A 17,470-nucleotide genomic window follows, 5' to 3' on the forward strand; every position below is an offset into this window, starting at 1 on the left:
CGGCGCTCATCTCGCTTTATTGGCCGAGGGAGCCAGAGTACAGCTTCCGTGTCATGTGGCCAGCATGACTAAGCCACTTCTGGCGAACCAAAGCATTGCACGGAAACACCATTTACCTTCCCGCCGGAGCGGTACCTATTTATCTACTTGCACTTTGACGTGCTTTCGAACTGCTAGGTTGGCAGGAGCAGGGACCGAGAAACGGGAGCTCACCCCGTCGTGGGGATTCGAACCACCGACCTTCTGATCGGCAAGCCCTAGGCTCGGTCGATTAGACCACAGCGCCACCCGCGCTGGTTGGTTGTTAGGAAACCTCTAATCCCCTCACAGATCTCCAATTCCCAAAGTTCTCTGGGAAGAGGAATGGGCAGTTAAACCACTCTGGGAACTGCAGCTCTGTGGAGAGATAAGGGAGGGGGTCACTTAACAATCCTCAGTGCCCTTAATGAACTACAACTCCCAGGATTCTTTGGGAGAAGTCGTGGTGGAGCTGTTAGGAGATCCATATTCCTCTCATCGAGCTACAATTCCCAGAGTTCCCTGGTAAGAAGGGCTGGTGGTCAATGCACTTGGGGAATTGCAATGAACTGACTGAAATCTCTTCTCCAACCCTGCAAAGTCACATGTTCAAGTGCCAAATGGCCGTCTGCCTGCCCTCTTCCCACTGCAGTGCATCATATCCTTACATGGCCCTTCCGGAGGAGATTCACCCGAACTGTCTGTTTTCTTATCCTTGACGTTGGCATTGTTGTCCCGGCTCAGGGATGAGTCACCAGCGTCTTTTTTGTCAGGATCGTAGTTCTAATGGGAGAGAGCAAATACACTCAGGGGACATATCAGACCCAGCCTTCCCAGCAAAGTCGGAAGAAGTTTCTCCAGACCCCAAGGAACAATATTACCGCAATTCCTGGTATGGGTTATTCCAAGTCAGCTGTTTACCAAGGGCAATGTGATTAATGGCATATGAATATATATATATATATATATATATATATATATATATATATATATATATACAAATGATTTTGGGGAGAGGCCCTCGTTCTACAATGCTTCTTCTATGCACCTAGGCAAACTGGTTCAAGGCAGGATTTATTTTGGACTTGGAGCAAGCTCTGGGTTCGAATCCTCACTCACTCACAGAGCTCACTGTGTGCCCTTTGGCAAATCTCTCTTGCTTCCCCACCCCCCAAATAACCTACCTCTCAGGACTGTCAGGTAGATAAAATTAGAACTTTTTGAAGGGGAAGGACACAAATGTTATAAAGAAAACCAACGACAAAGCCTGCAAGTCCTCCAACCAGTTCTGTTTTAACCAGGGCCGCCGCCTAGTTAAAATAAATCTTAATTGATCAAGTCTGTGAGTATCAGCTGATTAAATTCAGATAGGAAGCAATACTTCTGAGCAAGAAGCCTTCCTTGTTTTCAGAGGAATATGTCATAGTCCCAGTAGTGATGTATGGAAGTGAGAGCTGGACCATAAAGAAGGCTGATCGCCAAAGAATTGATGCTTTGCTGGAGGAGACTCTTGAGAGTCCCATGGACTGCAAGAAGATCAAACCTATCCGTTCTTAAGGAAATCAGCCCTGAGTGCTCACTGGAAGGACAGATCCTGAAGCTGAGGCACCAATACTTTGGCCTCCTCACGAGAAGAGAAGACTCCATGGAAAAGACCCTGATGTTGGGAAAGATGGAGGGCACAAAGAGAAGGGGGTGGCAGAGGACGAGGTGGTTGGACAGTGTTCTTGAAGCTACCAGCATGAGTTTGACCAAACTGCGAGAGGCAGTGGAAGACAGGAGGGCCTGGCGTGCTCTGGTCCATGGGGTCACGAAGGGTCGGACACGACTAAATGACTAAACAACAAAAATGTCCTAGTAGAAATCCTCTTAGAAAAAGGTGGTAAACCTTAGGCCCAGTGGCCTAAAGCTCTTGCAATCTGGCCCCTGGGACTCTCTGCAAAAGGAAAATGCCCTCCTGCCCATAAAACCTCTGTTCCTCTGTCTCTGCTATTCAGCCACAGATTATGGCTTAACCCAACTTTTTATCTCCCCAAAGGAACAATGGAAACACAATGTTTATGTTCCAATGGCTCCTTCACCAACGGACCCAAATCTGAGCTGGAACACCAAACGCTCTTTTATCGTCCTTTCCGCCCACAAGGATCCAATCCATGGCCAGGCTAGGTGAGTGGAGTCAATCCAGTTCTTGAAGGTCCTCAGAAAGTTCCACCTGCAGTTCAGTGACTCACCACATGAGGCAGCTGTCCACAGAGCTGAGCAGCTCCAGACACCCTAATCGCTGGGTATGACTTGACCAGGCAAAATGCTTTGCAAGCAGAAATGAGCCAAATATTCCAAAGCAATTTGTGCAGTGAAAACTGTGAACGGAATGAGAAACAGCCACAAAAATTCTTGGGGGTTTGGGGGCTGGTGTAATAGCATGACTAAATGTTTAAAAATAAAAGAAAATCCCCCTGCATGTTCGTTGAAATTGTTTTTATTAAACCTAATTAGTTTTGCCTCCTTAAAAGGAATTAATAATAGCGGCTAAGTAAGCCTGGTCCCACCGGGCCCTTTGCAGGCTACATGTACTGGATGCAACCCATGAAGCTCATCCCTGGGGTGTCTCCATTTGCCCCAGTGTTAATATGCAGTCGTTTCAGTCATAACGTGCAATTAAAACATCGCTCTGCCCTGTAGAACAAGCCCTTACAAAGTCAACCGGCTCCACTCAACTGCAGTACAAGGCCTTTCTGAGTAAAAGGCCGAGCGCTGCCTATTAATTTTGATCCCGTTAATTAATCCACATACTTGGAATTCTAATTAGCTCCTGGTTTTCAGTGGCTGTGGCAGTCAGAAAGAAGCTTGCTTTCTTTCACGCATGGAAGCCACAGACATTTCACCAGGAAAGATTAAATGTGCCAAAGCAAAGCCTTGGCAAAAAAAAAAAAAGCTTGTGAGTCATCATCAAGTGGATGAAAAGTCAGTGCTAAGGACATGGTTTTGCATAAGTTTCTAGGCCATATGAAATTATGCTGATGTGGAGACAGATACTACTCTCTTCCCTTCCCAGTACTAACATTTGGAGTTAGTTCCAGACCTTCCAAGTGTCCCTGTTTTCCACAGAATTTACAGATTTACAGAAACCTGATTTAATTCAGGCTGTAAATCTGATTCAAATCAGGTTCCTGATGTGATCCCAGAATGTCCCTCTTTTCACTAAAGGTAAAGTTAAAGGCACCCCTGACTGTTAGGTCCAGTCGGGGACGACTCTGGTGTTGTGGTGCTCATCTCGCTCTATAGGCTGAGGGAGCCAGCTTTTGTCCGCAGACAGCTTCCGGGTCATGTGGCCAGCATGACTAAGCCGCTTCTGGCGAACCAGAGCAGCGTACGGAAACGCCGTTTACCTTCCCACCGGAGCGGTACCTATTTATCTACTTGCACTTTGACGTGCTTTCGAACTGCTAGGTGGGCAGGAGCTGGGACCGAACAATGGGAGCTCACCCCATCATGGGGACTCGAACTGCCGACCTTCTGATCAGCAAGCCCTAGGCTCTGTGGTTTAGACCAGAGCACCACCCGCGTCCCTCCTCTTTTCCTTAAAGGTAAAGGCACCCCTGACCGTTAGGTCCAGTCGTGACAGACTCTGTGGTTGCAGTACTCATCTCGCTTTATTGGCCGAGGGAGCCGGCGTACAGCTTCCAGGTCATGTGGCCAGCATGACTAAGCCGCTTCTGGCGAACCAGAGCAGCGCACGGAAACGCCGTTTACCTTCCCACCGGAGCGGTACCTATTTATCTACTTGCACTTTGACGTGCTTTCAAACTGCTAGGTGGGCAGGAACTGGGACCGAACAATGGGAGCTCACCCCATCATGGGGACTCGAACTGCCGACCTTCTGATCAGCAAGCCCTAGGCTCTGTGGTTTAGACCACAGCACCACCCGCGTCCCTCCTCTTTTCCTTAAAGGTAAAGGCACCCCTGACCGTTAGGTCCAGTCGTGACAGACTCTGTGGTTGCGGTACTCATCTCGCTTTATTGGCCGAGGGAGCCGGCGTACAGCTTCCAGGTCATGTGGCCAGCATGACTAAGCCGCTTCTGGCGAACCAGAGCAGCGCACGGAAACGCCGTTTACCTTCCCGCTGGAGCGGTACCTATTTATCTGCTTGCATTTTGACTTGCTTTCGAACTGCTAGGTTGGCAGGAGCAGGGACCGAACAATGGGAGCTCACCCCGTCATGGTATTGGAACTGCCAACCTTCTGATCGGCAAGCCCTAGGCTCTGTGGTTTAACCCACAGCGCCACCCATGTCCCTCCTCTTTTCCTTAGGACATCCCTATTTCCGTCAGAGAAATTTTGCAGGGTATGGAGTTATGCTACCCCAAGCCAAGGAGATAAGTACCTATGCAACCTTTAGAAGACATCTGAAGGCAGCCTTGTAGAGAGAAGGCTTTTTCACTGTTTTATTATGGAATTAATACCCAAGGGGCATCATTTAGAGATGGACACATTTCACACTGCTCTTCAGGAGATGCTCTATTTCTGCCCAGTTTGCTTTTTCTAAATGCTGAGGTGCAGGTAGACCTACTCTGCCCTCACCCCACCAACAGGCTGCTTGCAGGAGCAATGGAAGAGTTGAGCCATGAACAGGATTGTATCTCTTATTTCAGGAACAGAACAACTGCTGGCTTGGCTGGCTTCCTGTTCACAGAAGGGAAATGCTACTTGACATTTGACTTGCTCTCTGAATCAGCTATGCCTGCTGTGTCTTTGAGGAAGAGAACTTTTGGCTCAAATCTTGGGGGAGGAAGAGGACGCAAAATGAGAGTTGCCCTTCCCGTCTTTAGGAACGGGAGCGCAAAAGTCGGGGTTTCTTGACTGAACTTAAAAGTTTCGTGAGCCTAATTTTTTAAAAAGAAAACTCATATTTTTGTCACCCCCCTCAGTGATGACACCCGGGGCGACCCGCACCCACCTCACACCCCTTCCTCCGCCACTGCCTATAAATTCTGAAATGGCTCAGGACAGCAATACCTGAAGGACCGTCTCTTTCCGTATGAACCTACCCAGACCCTGAGATCATCTTCTGAGGCCTTCCTTTGTGTGCCTCCTCCTCGAGAGCTCTGAAGGGTGGCAACACAAGAACAGGGCCTTCTCTGCAGTGGCTCCCTGTCTGAGAAATGCTCTCCTCAGGGAAGTTCACCTGGTGCCTTCATTATACACCTTTGGATGCCAGGCAAAAACATTCCTTTTTAACCAGGCCTTTGGTTGATCTGATTTACATCCCATGCCCTTTTAAAATGTAGGTTTTTTGGGGGGGGGTCTATTGGGTTGTTGTTGGTTTTTTGTATTGTTTTTGTATTTGTATTTTGGATTTTTATTATGTATTTTGTGGTTTTATATCTTGATTTTATTCTGTGAACCACCCTGAGACCCCTGCGTATAGGGCAGTATATAAATTCTAATAATAATAATAATAATAATAATAATAATAATAATAATAATAAATTACAGTGGTACCTCGGGTTACAGACACTTCAGGTTACAGACTCTGCTAACCCAGAAATACTACCTTGGGTTAAGAACTTTACTTCAGGATGAGAACAGAAATTGCGCGATGGCAGCTAGAGGCCCCAGTAGCTAAAGTGGTACCTCAGGTTAAGAACAGTTTCAGGTTAAGAACGGACCTCCAGAACGAATTAAGTTCTTAACCAGAGGTACCACTGTATGCCTTACTGTGAACAAGCTAAATATTTCTGATTTACTCTTCCCCACTCACGCTGGAAAGAAACAAACCACAGAACCCTGGTGTAGACTTACTCTTAAACAATAGGTCATGCCTTGTTTCTCTTCAGACCACCCACAATCTTTAGCCAAGCTTCCATTTTGGGTAGTCTGTTGGAGCAAAACAAGCCAGGATCCTTGGGTTGGATGTAATGGCAAACCGTCACATCCAAGAGATCAAAAGGTTTGTCTCCTCCAAGTCTCAGAGGGAAGAAAATGAAGAGCCCCAGATAGTGATGTTTGTGGAAAACTATTAACAATGTTTTGCTGCAGTGCATGGAACGGGCCACAGTTTGCTCCAGGGGACTTTGGGGAACAAGAAGACATTGGCTACCAGCCAACTAGCCCCAGCTGGGAGGAGCTTCAGGAAGTGGCTTTGTGGTTTGCACCCAGTTCTTTGATTCCAGTCCCCTATGCACCCAAAAACAGCCCAAACAGCCTCCTTTTGCAGCTTGCAGCTGGTGCTATGAAAGTGCAGCATTTTTACCCAGCGTTTGACCTGCCTTGCTAACATCTGACAGAGTAATTTGGAGGTATTGGGAAAAGGCATCACAACAAACGCTCTTAAGACATGCTGGGTTTTTGTTTTGAGTTGGTTTTTGTTTGCAATTCAGTCTTGAATTATAACCAAGAGCTGGTCTTTGATCCTTGCTGTGAATCTTGCCTCTCTGAAACGGAAGTCTTTCCCCTTCAATCACTGAAACCTGATATGGTGCTCTGCTGGAACCAGCAGGTAATAGGTCCTATTTTCCCCGGGAATCTCACTGCAGTACTGACGCACTGGAGATAAAAATATAGCTTTTTTCAGAGAGTCAACCATGGTGTTTCCATCATCAATTCGCTTGCAGAAGCCTGGACTCTGGCTGCGGCCAGTTCCAGGAGGAGAAAGCAAGGATGCTTTAAAGATGGCTTTTACCAGGTGTCACAGCTAATTGCCCAAAATAAGAAGAGATGCTGTCTGAGAAAATTAAGTTATAACAGAATGCCTGCAGCTAAGCTAATAACCACCAAGATCACAGTGACACAGAGAAACTAGTTTCAGCTACTTCTGGGAATTTCCAGAAGTTTCCTGTTTGAAGATCTATCCCAAAACATTAACACACCCTTTCTTTCCATTATGATTGTTTGGTTGCTGTTGCTGGGGTGGTGGAGTGCACCCAGGCTGGGGGCAACGATCTGGCATGGTGGCACTGCCGGGGGGTACGATCTGGCGTGGCCACAATTGGGACCGGTCAGGATTTTGTCACCCCCACCCAGAGATGGCACCCAGGGCAGGCTGCACCCACCTTGCTCCACCTCTGTTCTTACCTGCCTTTCATCACCAGGTATGGGGAAAGCTATGAGCCTAATCCGGCCCACCAGGCTTCTTAATCTGCCACAAAAGGTAAAGGGACCCCTGACCATTAGGTCCAGTCATGGCCGACTCTGGGGTTGCGGTGCTCATCTCGCTTTATTGGCCAAGGGAGCCAGAGTACAGCTTCCGGGTCATGTGGCCAGCATGACTAAGCCGCTTCTGGCGAACCAGAGCAGCGCACGGAAACGCCCTTTACCTTCCCGCCGGAGCGGTACCTATTTGTCTACTTGCACTTTGATGTGCTTTTAAACTGCTAGGTGGGCAGGAGCAGGGACCGAGCAACGGGAGCTCACCACATCACGGGGATTCGAACCACCGACCTTCTGATCGGCAAGTCCTAAGCTCTGTGGTTTAACCCACAGCACCACCCGCGTCCCTAATCTGCCACAAGCACTCTTCTTAAGGCACCTGCTTTCTCCCTCGGCCATGCCCTCTCCCCCACTTGTCCTGTTTGGTAGTGACCTAGCCAGGAAAGAAGACACGTCTTCATCCTTTGCCAGTTTGCTTTGGCCTTTCCCCTGCCTACTTTGGGCCCATCTTTCCCCTGCCTGGTAATTAGATATCCTGTGCAAAATGTTGCCCGTTCCCTGCCCCTCACTGTTAAAATTACACTGGCCATACATAATATACACACAAATCTACTTTTGCCCTCTGTCACCTCTGGGGTTGTCGGTAGAACTGCAAAAGAATTTGAAAAACAAGAAGAGAAGTGGCAAAATGAGATTGAGAAAATGATGGTGAGGATCAGCAATGTGTCTTGAAGGGATGGGAAAGGAGATAATTCCTTATTTTCTGTAGCTGGCAGGTTCCTCCACCTTTTACAAAAATATTTTATATCTACTAGTTCTACCCGCCGTCTACCTGGCCCCCACTTCCCCCTTTCTTTTCTTTTCTTTCTGCAAACCTCTACTTTCTGAGCCCTTGAATTCTGGATTTCTCTCGCTAAGTAGATGTAAATTTTAAAAATAAATATTTTGTTTGCAGGAACTTTTACAAAAGGAAAGAAAAGAAAGAAGAAATTTGGGCAGTTTGTGTGTTCATGAACTGAAATCAGTCAAGCAAATATTACTGGCTTGCCTTCACATAGTTGTTGTTTTTAAAAACTCTTTTCCTGCTGTTTTCCCCAGAGGGGAAACCCCTCTTTAGCCCTCAATTGGAGTAAACAGCAATTCAGGCTTTCTCTGGGTTGATGTTTCCTCCGATTTAGCACTAAAGAGCAGGCTTTCCCTGGGAAAGGAGAGGAGCAAGGACAAAACCGCTCAAAGCCATCCTTTCTAGGTACGGGACAAGCCGAAGTGTCGATGCTCCCTCTGTCCACAAACAATACACAGTTAATGACTTTTTGAAACAATGGTTGATGCTTCCATTCCATCAAAATGAATGTTATGGTTGGAATGGAAATTGTTGCCTTCTTAAAACCCTGGCCACCTCTGGTTTGGCAACTGAGCTAAAAGCAAGATTGTACACCACAAACAGCCATTTCTCTTTCGTACCACATCTGAACCTTAAAATAAAAACCCCTGTGCCTCCCAGACCTCCAAACCTCTAGGACACCAGGGCCTAAATAAATATTGTGATTTACTTTTTCAAAAAGGACCCGCTCTATCATCAGGTCCTCCTTCTTCCTCGAGAGCCAGCGTTCACACGGAAACAGGAACAATTCTTCTGTGTTGTCATTCAGGATCTCTACTTTCTCTAGGTACCAATCTGGCCTTGGGTTTGTGTTGTCATGCCGAATGTTGATTTTGAAGACAGCGCCGAGGTCCACGGCTTGGATTGAGAAGATGTCTTCCTGGGGAGAATGGAACGGAAACAGGAGCCATTCTTCAAGGTTCTGTTTGTTACGCAAGCAGAAAAGTGCACAGTGGCTAAGATCCAAGGAGTCTGAGACTTAAGCCCTGGCCTTTTTGCACTCACACTGTGACTCCATGAGACCTGCACTTAATGTGTACCATGAGGGTATGTAACTTGTGTTTCCTTAACTACCGTATTTTTCGCTCCATAAGACGCACTTTTTCCCTCCTAAAAAGTAAGGGGAAAGGTGTGTGCGTCTTATGCAGCGAATGCAGGCGGGAGGCTCTGCTCAGCGCTCCCTTTAAAGAGTCGTGTGGAGCATGTGTGCAGCCTGTCAGTCCCTTCTCCCTCCTCGGGGAAAAGCCCCCAAGAGCCGCACACATGCTCCGCACGCTCTTTAAAGGGAGCGTGGCACTTGGGGGCTTTTGGGATTCAGAATATTTTTCTCTTGTTTTCCTCCTCCAAAAACTAGGTGTGTCTTATGGTCTGGTGCGTCTTATGGAGCGAAAAATACGGTGATCGAAGATTGGGGGGTGGATTTTTTTTTCTGGGAAGGCAGTGTGCAGGGACAGAGTTTTTCCTTACGTTTCTAGAAGCACAAAAGCTGTACTTCTCTCTTATCAAGACGTTTGGTGAAGAATACTCAGTTTGATCGATACCTGTCCTCTTTCAAACTTGTTCATGTTCGTTTCAGAGCTGCTGAGTTGTCTCTCCCCTGTGTCTCCCAGGTCTCCATATATCGTCAAGAACACGCTGGCATCTGTCCCAGCGCCGAAAATATCGCCGGTGAAAACGCTAATCTTGTACGTATGAACTGGGCAGAGTGGGAAGGAGAAGATCATGTTTTAATGGAGGCTTTCAGAGCACTGACATCAGTGACTAGATGAGCAGCCTTCAACTGATCCTAGCTTGCAATCATTTATGAATGAACAAAGGAAGCTAGTTTGTAGCAGGTTAGGCCCTTTGTCCATCTAACCTTACAATGCAATTTGGCATCCGTTCCCCACAAGGTCTCAAGGAAATCTGTTTTCCAAACCCACAACCAGACACCTTTCAATGGGACAAGTTGAGGGTTGAACCCAGGACATTTCATGCACAAAGCAGGTGATCTACCACTGAGTTAGAAGGTGGCTAAGAAAAATACCCATTTCTCCAACTCAGTTTTAAGCTCTTTGTAAGTGTTCTGGAAAGGACGGACATGACTGTGGTGAGTTTTTGTTGGAAAAAGCAAGGCTTGCTCAGCTATAGGCACCAGGCACGTGTCAGCTGCCTTCTTTCAATGCTCTCCAAGTTCCAGCAACATTCCTGCAGAGTGCTAGAAAGAAATCTAAGACATAATGGATTTTGAAAGCATTTTATTTAGTTTAGCACTCCTTCCCTCCCTCCCTCTCTCTTTTTTAAAAAAGGGCTTGCTTGAAAGAAACAAGATGAAACATAAAGGAAAATTAACTGCTCCAAAAGGGGCACTTGAGGGAAAATGGAAAATCATCAATGAAGAGGATACTATTATGAACGCTCATTATTCAGTATTTGATTTGGCTTTAACGCAGCTTGTAAGCACTTGTTTACACTGTCGTTCATGCTGAGACAGCAACCTTTCCCCTCCCCTTAAGACAGTCTTTTATTTATTTACAAGATCATGGGTTGAATCTAAGACTATGGGGCTGCTGCACACACAATGCAGCAACAAACACAAACTTACCATGAGACTAAGGGCTCACGCACAGTTGCCTTATGCCCTGTGCTTTCTAGGAACAGTCTGCACTTTAAAGTGCCCCCCCTTTTTTTTGCACCGACAGGTTCCCTATGAAAACCCGTTCTTTAATGCTGAATCAGAACAAATGGCAGTTCGTGTTTTCTGCAGATTGCTCTTTGCCCCGATTCAGCAGTAAAGGGTAGGTTTCCTCAGCGAAAGTGCCAGGGCAAAGGCGGAAAAGTGCTCTGAGATGGCGCTTTAAAGCACAGACCTGTCCCTAGAAACACAGCACAGTCGAATGAGGGGGTAGAATCCTGAGCTAGCATGGATTATACCACTTTGGCCAAATGGATTGCATTTTTTGAGTGCTCCCGTGAAAAAAAATCCTGGAAAGAGTACGCATAGCTGCAATAATTACATATTATTCTGGTCTATCCCCACCTCCAACTCCATCTCCCTTCCCCTCCCCTTATACCTATTTTGTAGATCAGAGGTTCCCAAACTTATTTGGCCAACCGCCCACTTTTATGGGGGGGGGATACTCAGAGCTCCCCCCCCCGGAAATCTACCTTCTTTAAGCAAAGTGTCAGGGTTGGCCAAAGAGGCAGGCAAGCTGGGATCCACTTCCTGGATCTGGGTGATGCTGAAAATGGCTCCCCCAAGGCTACTACCACCCCCCCTGGATCGTTCCAGCACCCCCCGGGGGGTGAAATTACCCACTTTGGGAAACATCACATTCTAGATTGTAAGTTCTTTAAGGCAAAGACCCATCCTCTTATTATTTGCAGAATACCATGTTCACTACACATATAAATACATGCCATAGGTAAATTATACTAAATTAGCACAGCGGGGAGTGGGTTGATCTAGAGTAGGGGCTGCCAAACTCTGGTCTGGTGGGATTTGACTCACTTTCCAGTGGATCATCAATTAGTTCATCGATCTGCTTGAGCGTCCCATCTTTCAACAGTTTTTCAGTAAAGACTCTGGATGGAACCAGCTCCCTCATAATCTCGCCATCATCTTCAGAGGTGGCCAGCCACTTCTCACAAGGAAACGTTGTTTTTTCAGAACCCTAATGCGGCAGTTGAGGGGGTGGGGAATAGCAGAGCGCAACAAACGTAAGTAGTGGAACAACGTATGTAAATACCAGGTCAGCAACCCAAATATTTGAGAAATAAACTTATGTCAGGGTTCAGCCCTACCCAGACATCTTCAGGACATGAGAAGAGTCCTTCTGGATCAGGCAAGTGGCCCATCTAGTCCAGCATTCTGTTCTCACAGTGGTCAACCAGATGCCTGTGGAAAACCCTGAGCAAAACCCTCTCCCCTCCTGTTGTTGCCAGCAGCTGGTATTCAAATCTGAGGTCTCCTCAGATGAGGAACAAGGAGAGCAGGACCCTCCTCACACTTCCTATGACCCCATCAGGTTTGAATTGGAGGTCCCCACACCAACTCTCTCAGACCACCACCCCTGATCTCAGCCAGGACCACAGGAGCAGAGGAGACCATGAAGCAGCCAGGAAGTTCAGGGCCACCAATGAAGGGCCCAACTAGCTGTGAACTTGGGAGGATGGAGAAGCACATAGGAGGACTTGCTGAAATCTGGGCTGGGCTAAGAGCCAGGAAGGGGTGAAGCCTTCAGCTCCTATATCACCTCCCAGGCTGATGTGCTGGGTTGCTGATGCAACAGGTCTCTATCCATCCTGACCTAGGGGAACCCACTCATCAAAACAGGGATGGAGAGACTTTGTTCAGACTGAGGGCCACTTTCCATTCTGGGCAACTTTGCAGAGGCCACCTGCCAGTGGTGGGTGGTGTGAGAGGCAAAAAGTGAGTGGAGCAACTAACGTACATGTTTCCTTTGTGCAGTAGCCTGGTTTCGGTTTCTGGGCTCTCACATCTCTGTCCAGGCAAGCAAGGGGCACTGCCAGCTTTCAAGGACACATTCTGGGCAGGCAAAATCTCAAGGAAGGTGTGAAGCAGTCCTAGTGAAGAACATGACTTGGGGAGCATCACATGAGGATCAGGGGTGTGGCTAGAGAGGAGGTGTGGCCTAGAGAGAGTCTCCAAGGCCCAATAGAGAGGCACGAGGATGGCACTGTGTCAACAGCACTCCAAAAAAGGCACCTGCAACCAGCGCCCAATGCACATTATCAATGCACATTATTGTTTGGTCTGTAGATGCCAGGGACCAATCTATGAACTTTCTGCATGCAAACTCCACCACTGAGTTACATCTGAAGGCCAAATGAGACAGGGCATAATGCAAGGTGGGGGGTTATTGTTTTTTAAAAAATGTAAATGTAAGTAAACACCATTCATGGGGGAATCCCACATTGCAATGCCAGCATCAGAGGAAGGGTTTTCCTTGGGACTGCAGCAAGGGAGGAGATGGTTAGACTTTCCCTCCCCACTTGCAGTGATCTGGATAATCATCAATATACCTTCCCCTCCTCCAGCTGATGCTGTTTGCATAACAAAACAACCTGCACCTTTTAATACGAAGAGCTACTTTGACATTAATGTCACGCCTAGTTTGTTCTCCCCGGAAAAAGCTCTTTGCTCTCAGCTGTTGGTCAGATCTCCAGTGCCCTGTGAGCTCATGGAGAGCAGCCACAATATATAAATAAAATGTAGCATATAAAGTCACATTTTGCAACGGAGGAGCCTATCCTCACCCCCTGGGCTGTCAGAACCTCCTCATTGCTGTCTGTCAGTTCTCCCTGCACAAATGAGATCCCACTGAAACGCTCCGATTTGCTTGCCCCCACCTCCCCCAATACTCAGCACAGCAGATGAAATATAATTGTGAAATTTAACTGGCACATGTTGCTGTGGCTTTAGCCCTCTGCAGCGAAGTCAGCTTGTCCTGCCCAAATGCTTTTCAATTTAATCTGACCTCATTTCCCCCCCTTGCCGCGCACAGATACGCGGAGAGGCTTCTTAGCAGTCTAATCAGGTAGCAGGGCTTTTAGCGGCTTGGCAGCCTATTGCTATCCTGTGGCAGGCCGTAATATCCTGCGGCGGATGATGGCACGATCATGCAGCACTCGGCTCTTTCCTTCCTCCTATTCCTCCTCCTCCTCCTCCTCTCCCCCTTCCCCTCTCCACGTGCCCAAATCTAAAAGCTCAGCAAGAATATGTGTGGCTGCTCAGTCGCATCACCATGGCCTGCTACTACATCCCCTCCAGGCATTCTCATTAACAAGGTTTCGTCAAGGGCTGGTTATGGCTACAGAAAAAAGAAAAAGGAAAAAAACGAGGAAGCACTGGGTACAGGAAAGCCGGTCGCTGTCTGCAGGGAGCTATCCAGAGTGCTGATTCCGATCAACGCAAGCCAGGCAAAGGATTTTGACTGGCTATTTCACATCAAAACAGAAAGATCCATTATACAGTGGTACCTCGGGTTACATACGCTTCAGGTTACATACGCTTCAGGTTACAGACTCCGCTAACCCAGAAATAGTACCTCGGGTTAAGAACTTTGCTTCAGGATGAGAACAGAAATTGTACTCCGGCGGTGCGGCGGCAGCAGGACGCCCCATTAGCTAAAGTGGTGCTTCAAGTTAAGAACAGTTTCAGGTTAAGAACGGACCTCCGGAAAGAATTAAGCACTTAACCCAAGGTACCACTGTATGTGGGGTTTTGTGTCAGCGTCGCTTGTGCAGGTTCTCTGCTATTCACTTGTGTCCACCCCCAATCACCTTCCCCCCCTTCACCTCTTTCCCCCTCTTCTTCCTAGTGTCTCAACAAATGAAACTGATCTGTAAAAAATGTTACTTGGGAGGAAGAGAGAGAGAGAGAGAGAGAGAGAGAGAGAGAGAGAGAGAGAGAGAGAGAGAGAGAGAGATTGCACATACTTTTGTAAATCAAGAAAATCTTTAATAAAACAGAAAGATCCAGCCGTTCCTCTGCATTCTCACCTGATAACAGCCCCTCTGGTCTCTAGGCCCTATTTCCACCCAAGCCACTTCTCCTGCTGCTGTCCTCAGCACCTGACTTCTCCTGCCCCTTCGATCCCCTTCACCGTCTTCCCAGAGCATCCTTTAGCTCCTTGCTGCTTCTCCACCCACAATCCGTTTTGCCCATTTCCATCCAGCTACTGCCTTGCCTGCTTCTCAGCTGCCCTGCCTCTCCTTTGGTCTTCCCACCAGGCATCCTGCCCCACAGGCTCATGACAGCAGGGAAAAGGGGAGCCAGGAAGGAGGCACATTAGGGAGGGACGGAGGCAGGGGTCCAATCTGCCGAGTGCAGACCAAAGCCACTTAAGAGACAGCTGCCGGTGGCTGCCTGCTTCCTCCCCAGCACGCTGAGGCAGGCTTCCTTTGTTCCTAGATGTGGCTGGATTTTGAAGAGTGTGCGCCGAGGAGCACCAGAAGCTAACAGCGCATAATGTGCACCAGCGAGAGCTCATTAGTTTCAGGGAGGGGAAAGCAGAGAAGCTGCTGCAGTTATCTAAGAGTCCCTAGAGGATATTGCCTGCTCTCTTCCATCCTTCAAGGCAGCTCTCTGCTTCCCTGCTTGCTGTTGTCTCGTGATATAATGATACATCAAGACATTAGGAGGCAAATCCTGGGTTCTGTGCTTGGTTTGTAACACTGATGTTTGGGGAGTGGGCTGGCTGGGAGGAAATGGCAGTGGGGGGCAGGGATCCCTTGCACAACAGCTTCTGCTATTTTTTTTATCCATTTTTTAGGTGGGGGGAGGTCCAGTCAGGTTTCAAGATTGTAAAGAAACCTGATTTGGAGGGCAGGCTCAGGATGACCTGAGGGGCATTTGCAGGTGGACACTGGCAGCTGTCACTCTGCTATAGCCTGTTAATTATCCCTTGAAAACAACCCATTTCAGCTCTTACATTACTTGGCATGTGGGTACAGGTGGATGTTTTTCTGCCCACTCCCTAATAATAATAATAATAATAATAATAATAATAATAATAATAATTTATTATTTATACCCTGCCCATCTGGCTGCGGAAACCCAGCCACTCTGGGCAGCTTCCAACAAAACACTAAAATACAATAACCTATTAAACATTAAAAGCTTCCCTAAACAGGGCTGCCTTCATATGTCTTCTAAAAGTTTGGTAGTTATTTTTCTCTTTGACATCTGATGGGAGGGCGTTCCACAGAGCGAGCGCCGCTACCGAGAAGGCCCTCTGCCTGCTTCCCTGTAACTTGGCTTCTCGTAGCGAAGCCAACGAGAAGCCCTCAGTGCCCTGTTCTATGCCTTCCCAGCCTAAGAGCATGCCTCTTCCATTTCCCTCAGACTCTGGGCATGTCTCCCTCGTTGCTCTTCCTGCTCCACATCCAGGGAGATGGCCGCATCTGCAGAATCAGATAAATACAGGCCATTTAGGGATTGCAGACGGCTCTTCCAGAAGGGAGGAGCCACTGCAAGAGTAGGCCCTGCCAGCCTTCTTAAGTCTTCAGGGAACATTTTCCACACTCAGCCAGCAGGGTGCACTGGGAGCTGCTCAGTTTCTGACCTTCCTGAGGAAGCAAGATACCGTATTTTTCACTCTATAAGACGCACCAGACCACAAGACGCACCTAGTTTTTGGAGGAGGAAAACAAGAAGAAAAAATTTCTGAATCTCAGAAGCCAGAACAGCAAGAGGGATCGCTGCGCAGTGAAAGCAGCAATCCCTCTTCCTGTTCTGGCTTCTGGGATAGCTGCGCAGCCTGCATTCGCTCCATAAGATGCACACACATTTCCCCTTACTTTTTAGAAGGGAAAAAGTGAGTCTTATAGAGCAAAAAATATGGTACGTTTTGTTTTGATGAGGTAGGCAGCACATTAACTGGAAAACTAGCACCATAAAATTTTACAGCGGAGCGCAGGAAGGTGCCTTACAGTGAGTCAGAACCATTGGTATATTTAGCTCAGTATTCTGTACACTGACTGGCAGGGGCTGTCCAGAGTTTCAGACAGGGATACTCTCCCAGCCCTACCTAGAGATAATGGGGATTGAGCCCAGGACTTTCTGCATGAAAAACAGCTGCTCTACACTGAGCTGTTTGCTTTTTTCTTTAAGTTCAATCTTTTAAAAAAAAACATCAAGAAAATTTATCACCATTTTACTGCGAATTTCTCCAAATATCCACGTTTTTGCATGCCCTTCTGCCTGATACACACACTTTTGCAAAGCGATTTCCCCTAATATAATGCACTGATATGTGCTTTCTCATGTGCATATCCGTGTGTTTTTGTGCACACTGCTTTGCCAGGGAACCTCATTGCAAGATGCGAAAAAGTGCAAATAAATAATAATAATAATAATAATAATAATAATAATAATAATTTATTTATACCCTGCCCAGCCACTTTGGGCGGCTTCCATCAAAATATTAAAATACTGTAATACATCAAATATTAAAAGCTTCCCTAAAAAGGGCTGCCTTCAGATGTCTTCTAAAAGTCTGGTAGTTGTTGTTCTCTTTGACATCTGGTGGGAGGGCTTTCCACAGGGTGGGTGCCGCTACCTATAAGGCCCTCTGCCTGGTTCCCTGTAACTTGGCTTCTTGCAGCGAGGGGACAGCCAGAAGGCCCTCGGCACTGGACCTCAGAGTCCGGGTAGAACGATGGGGGTGGAGACGCTCCTTCAGATATAAATTCTGAAGGGTGGTGGTGTTCCAGTTTGCATATTGTTTTGGACAGTCCCAATTAGGCAGGTTCGCCTTTTAATATGGGCTGAATCAAATTTCTGCTCCACCCCTACTTCCAATGAGCATTTGTTCCCGTTTGTTTGTGGGGAACTTGACAAACAGCAGGTGCATAGCCCCTTCCATTATTGCAGAAAGTCTGATTTGTGCAACCTGAATTTTTGGCTTATGCTT

The 17,470-nt window shown here is 47.4% G+C and overlaps 1 protein-coding gene across 5 annotated transcripts in view; it reads right to left on the reverse strand.

The window, feature by feature from the left end:
• Positions 1-17,470, reverse strand: part of LOXHD1 (lipoxygenase homology PLAT domains 1) — a 194,308-nt gene that overhangs the window by 47,173 nt on the left and 129,665 nt on the right. For 4 of the 5 annotated variants that reach the window (XR_014539524.1, XM_083575472.1, XM_083575473.1 and 1 more), the window contains 4 exons: positions 11,542-11,704; positions 9,593-9,747; positions 8,722-8,931; positions 687-801 (listed from right to left, as the gene is read on the reverse strand). Coding sequence is in view for 4 of the 5 variants with exons in the window: in XM_083575472.1 (XP_083431598.1) it covers positions 687-801; positions 8,722-8,931; positions 9,593-9,747; positions 11,542-11,704 (643 nt within the window). In the remaining variant the exon portion in view is untranslated. The remainder of the gene's footprint in view (positions 1-686; positions 802-8,721; positions 8,932-9,592; positions 9,748-11,541; positions 11,705-17,470) is intronic. The other variant, XM_083575474.1, reaches the window with a different exon arrangement.

The sequence above is a fragment of the Podarcis filfolensis genome (genome assembly GCF_964270895.1).
Source record: "Podarcis filfolensis genome assembly, chromosome: 11".
Taxonomy (NCBI): Eukaryota; Metazoa; Chordata; class Lepidosauria; order Squamata; family Lacertidae; genus Podarcis; species Podarcis filfolensis.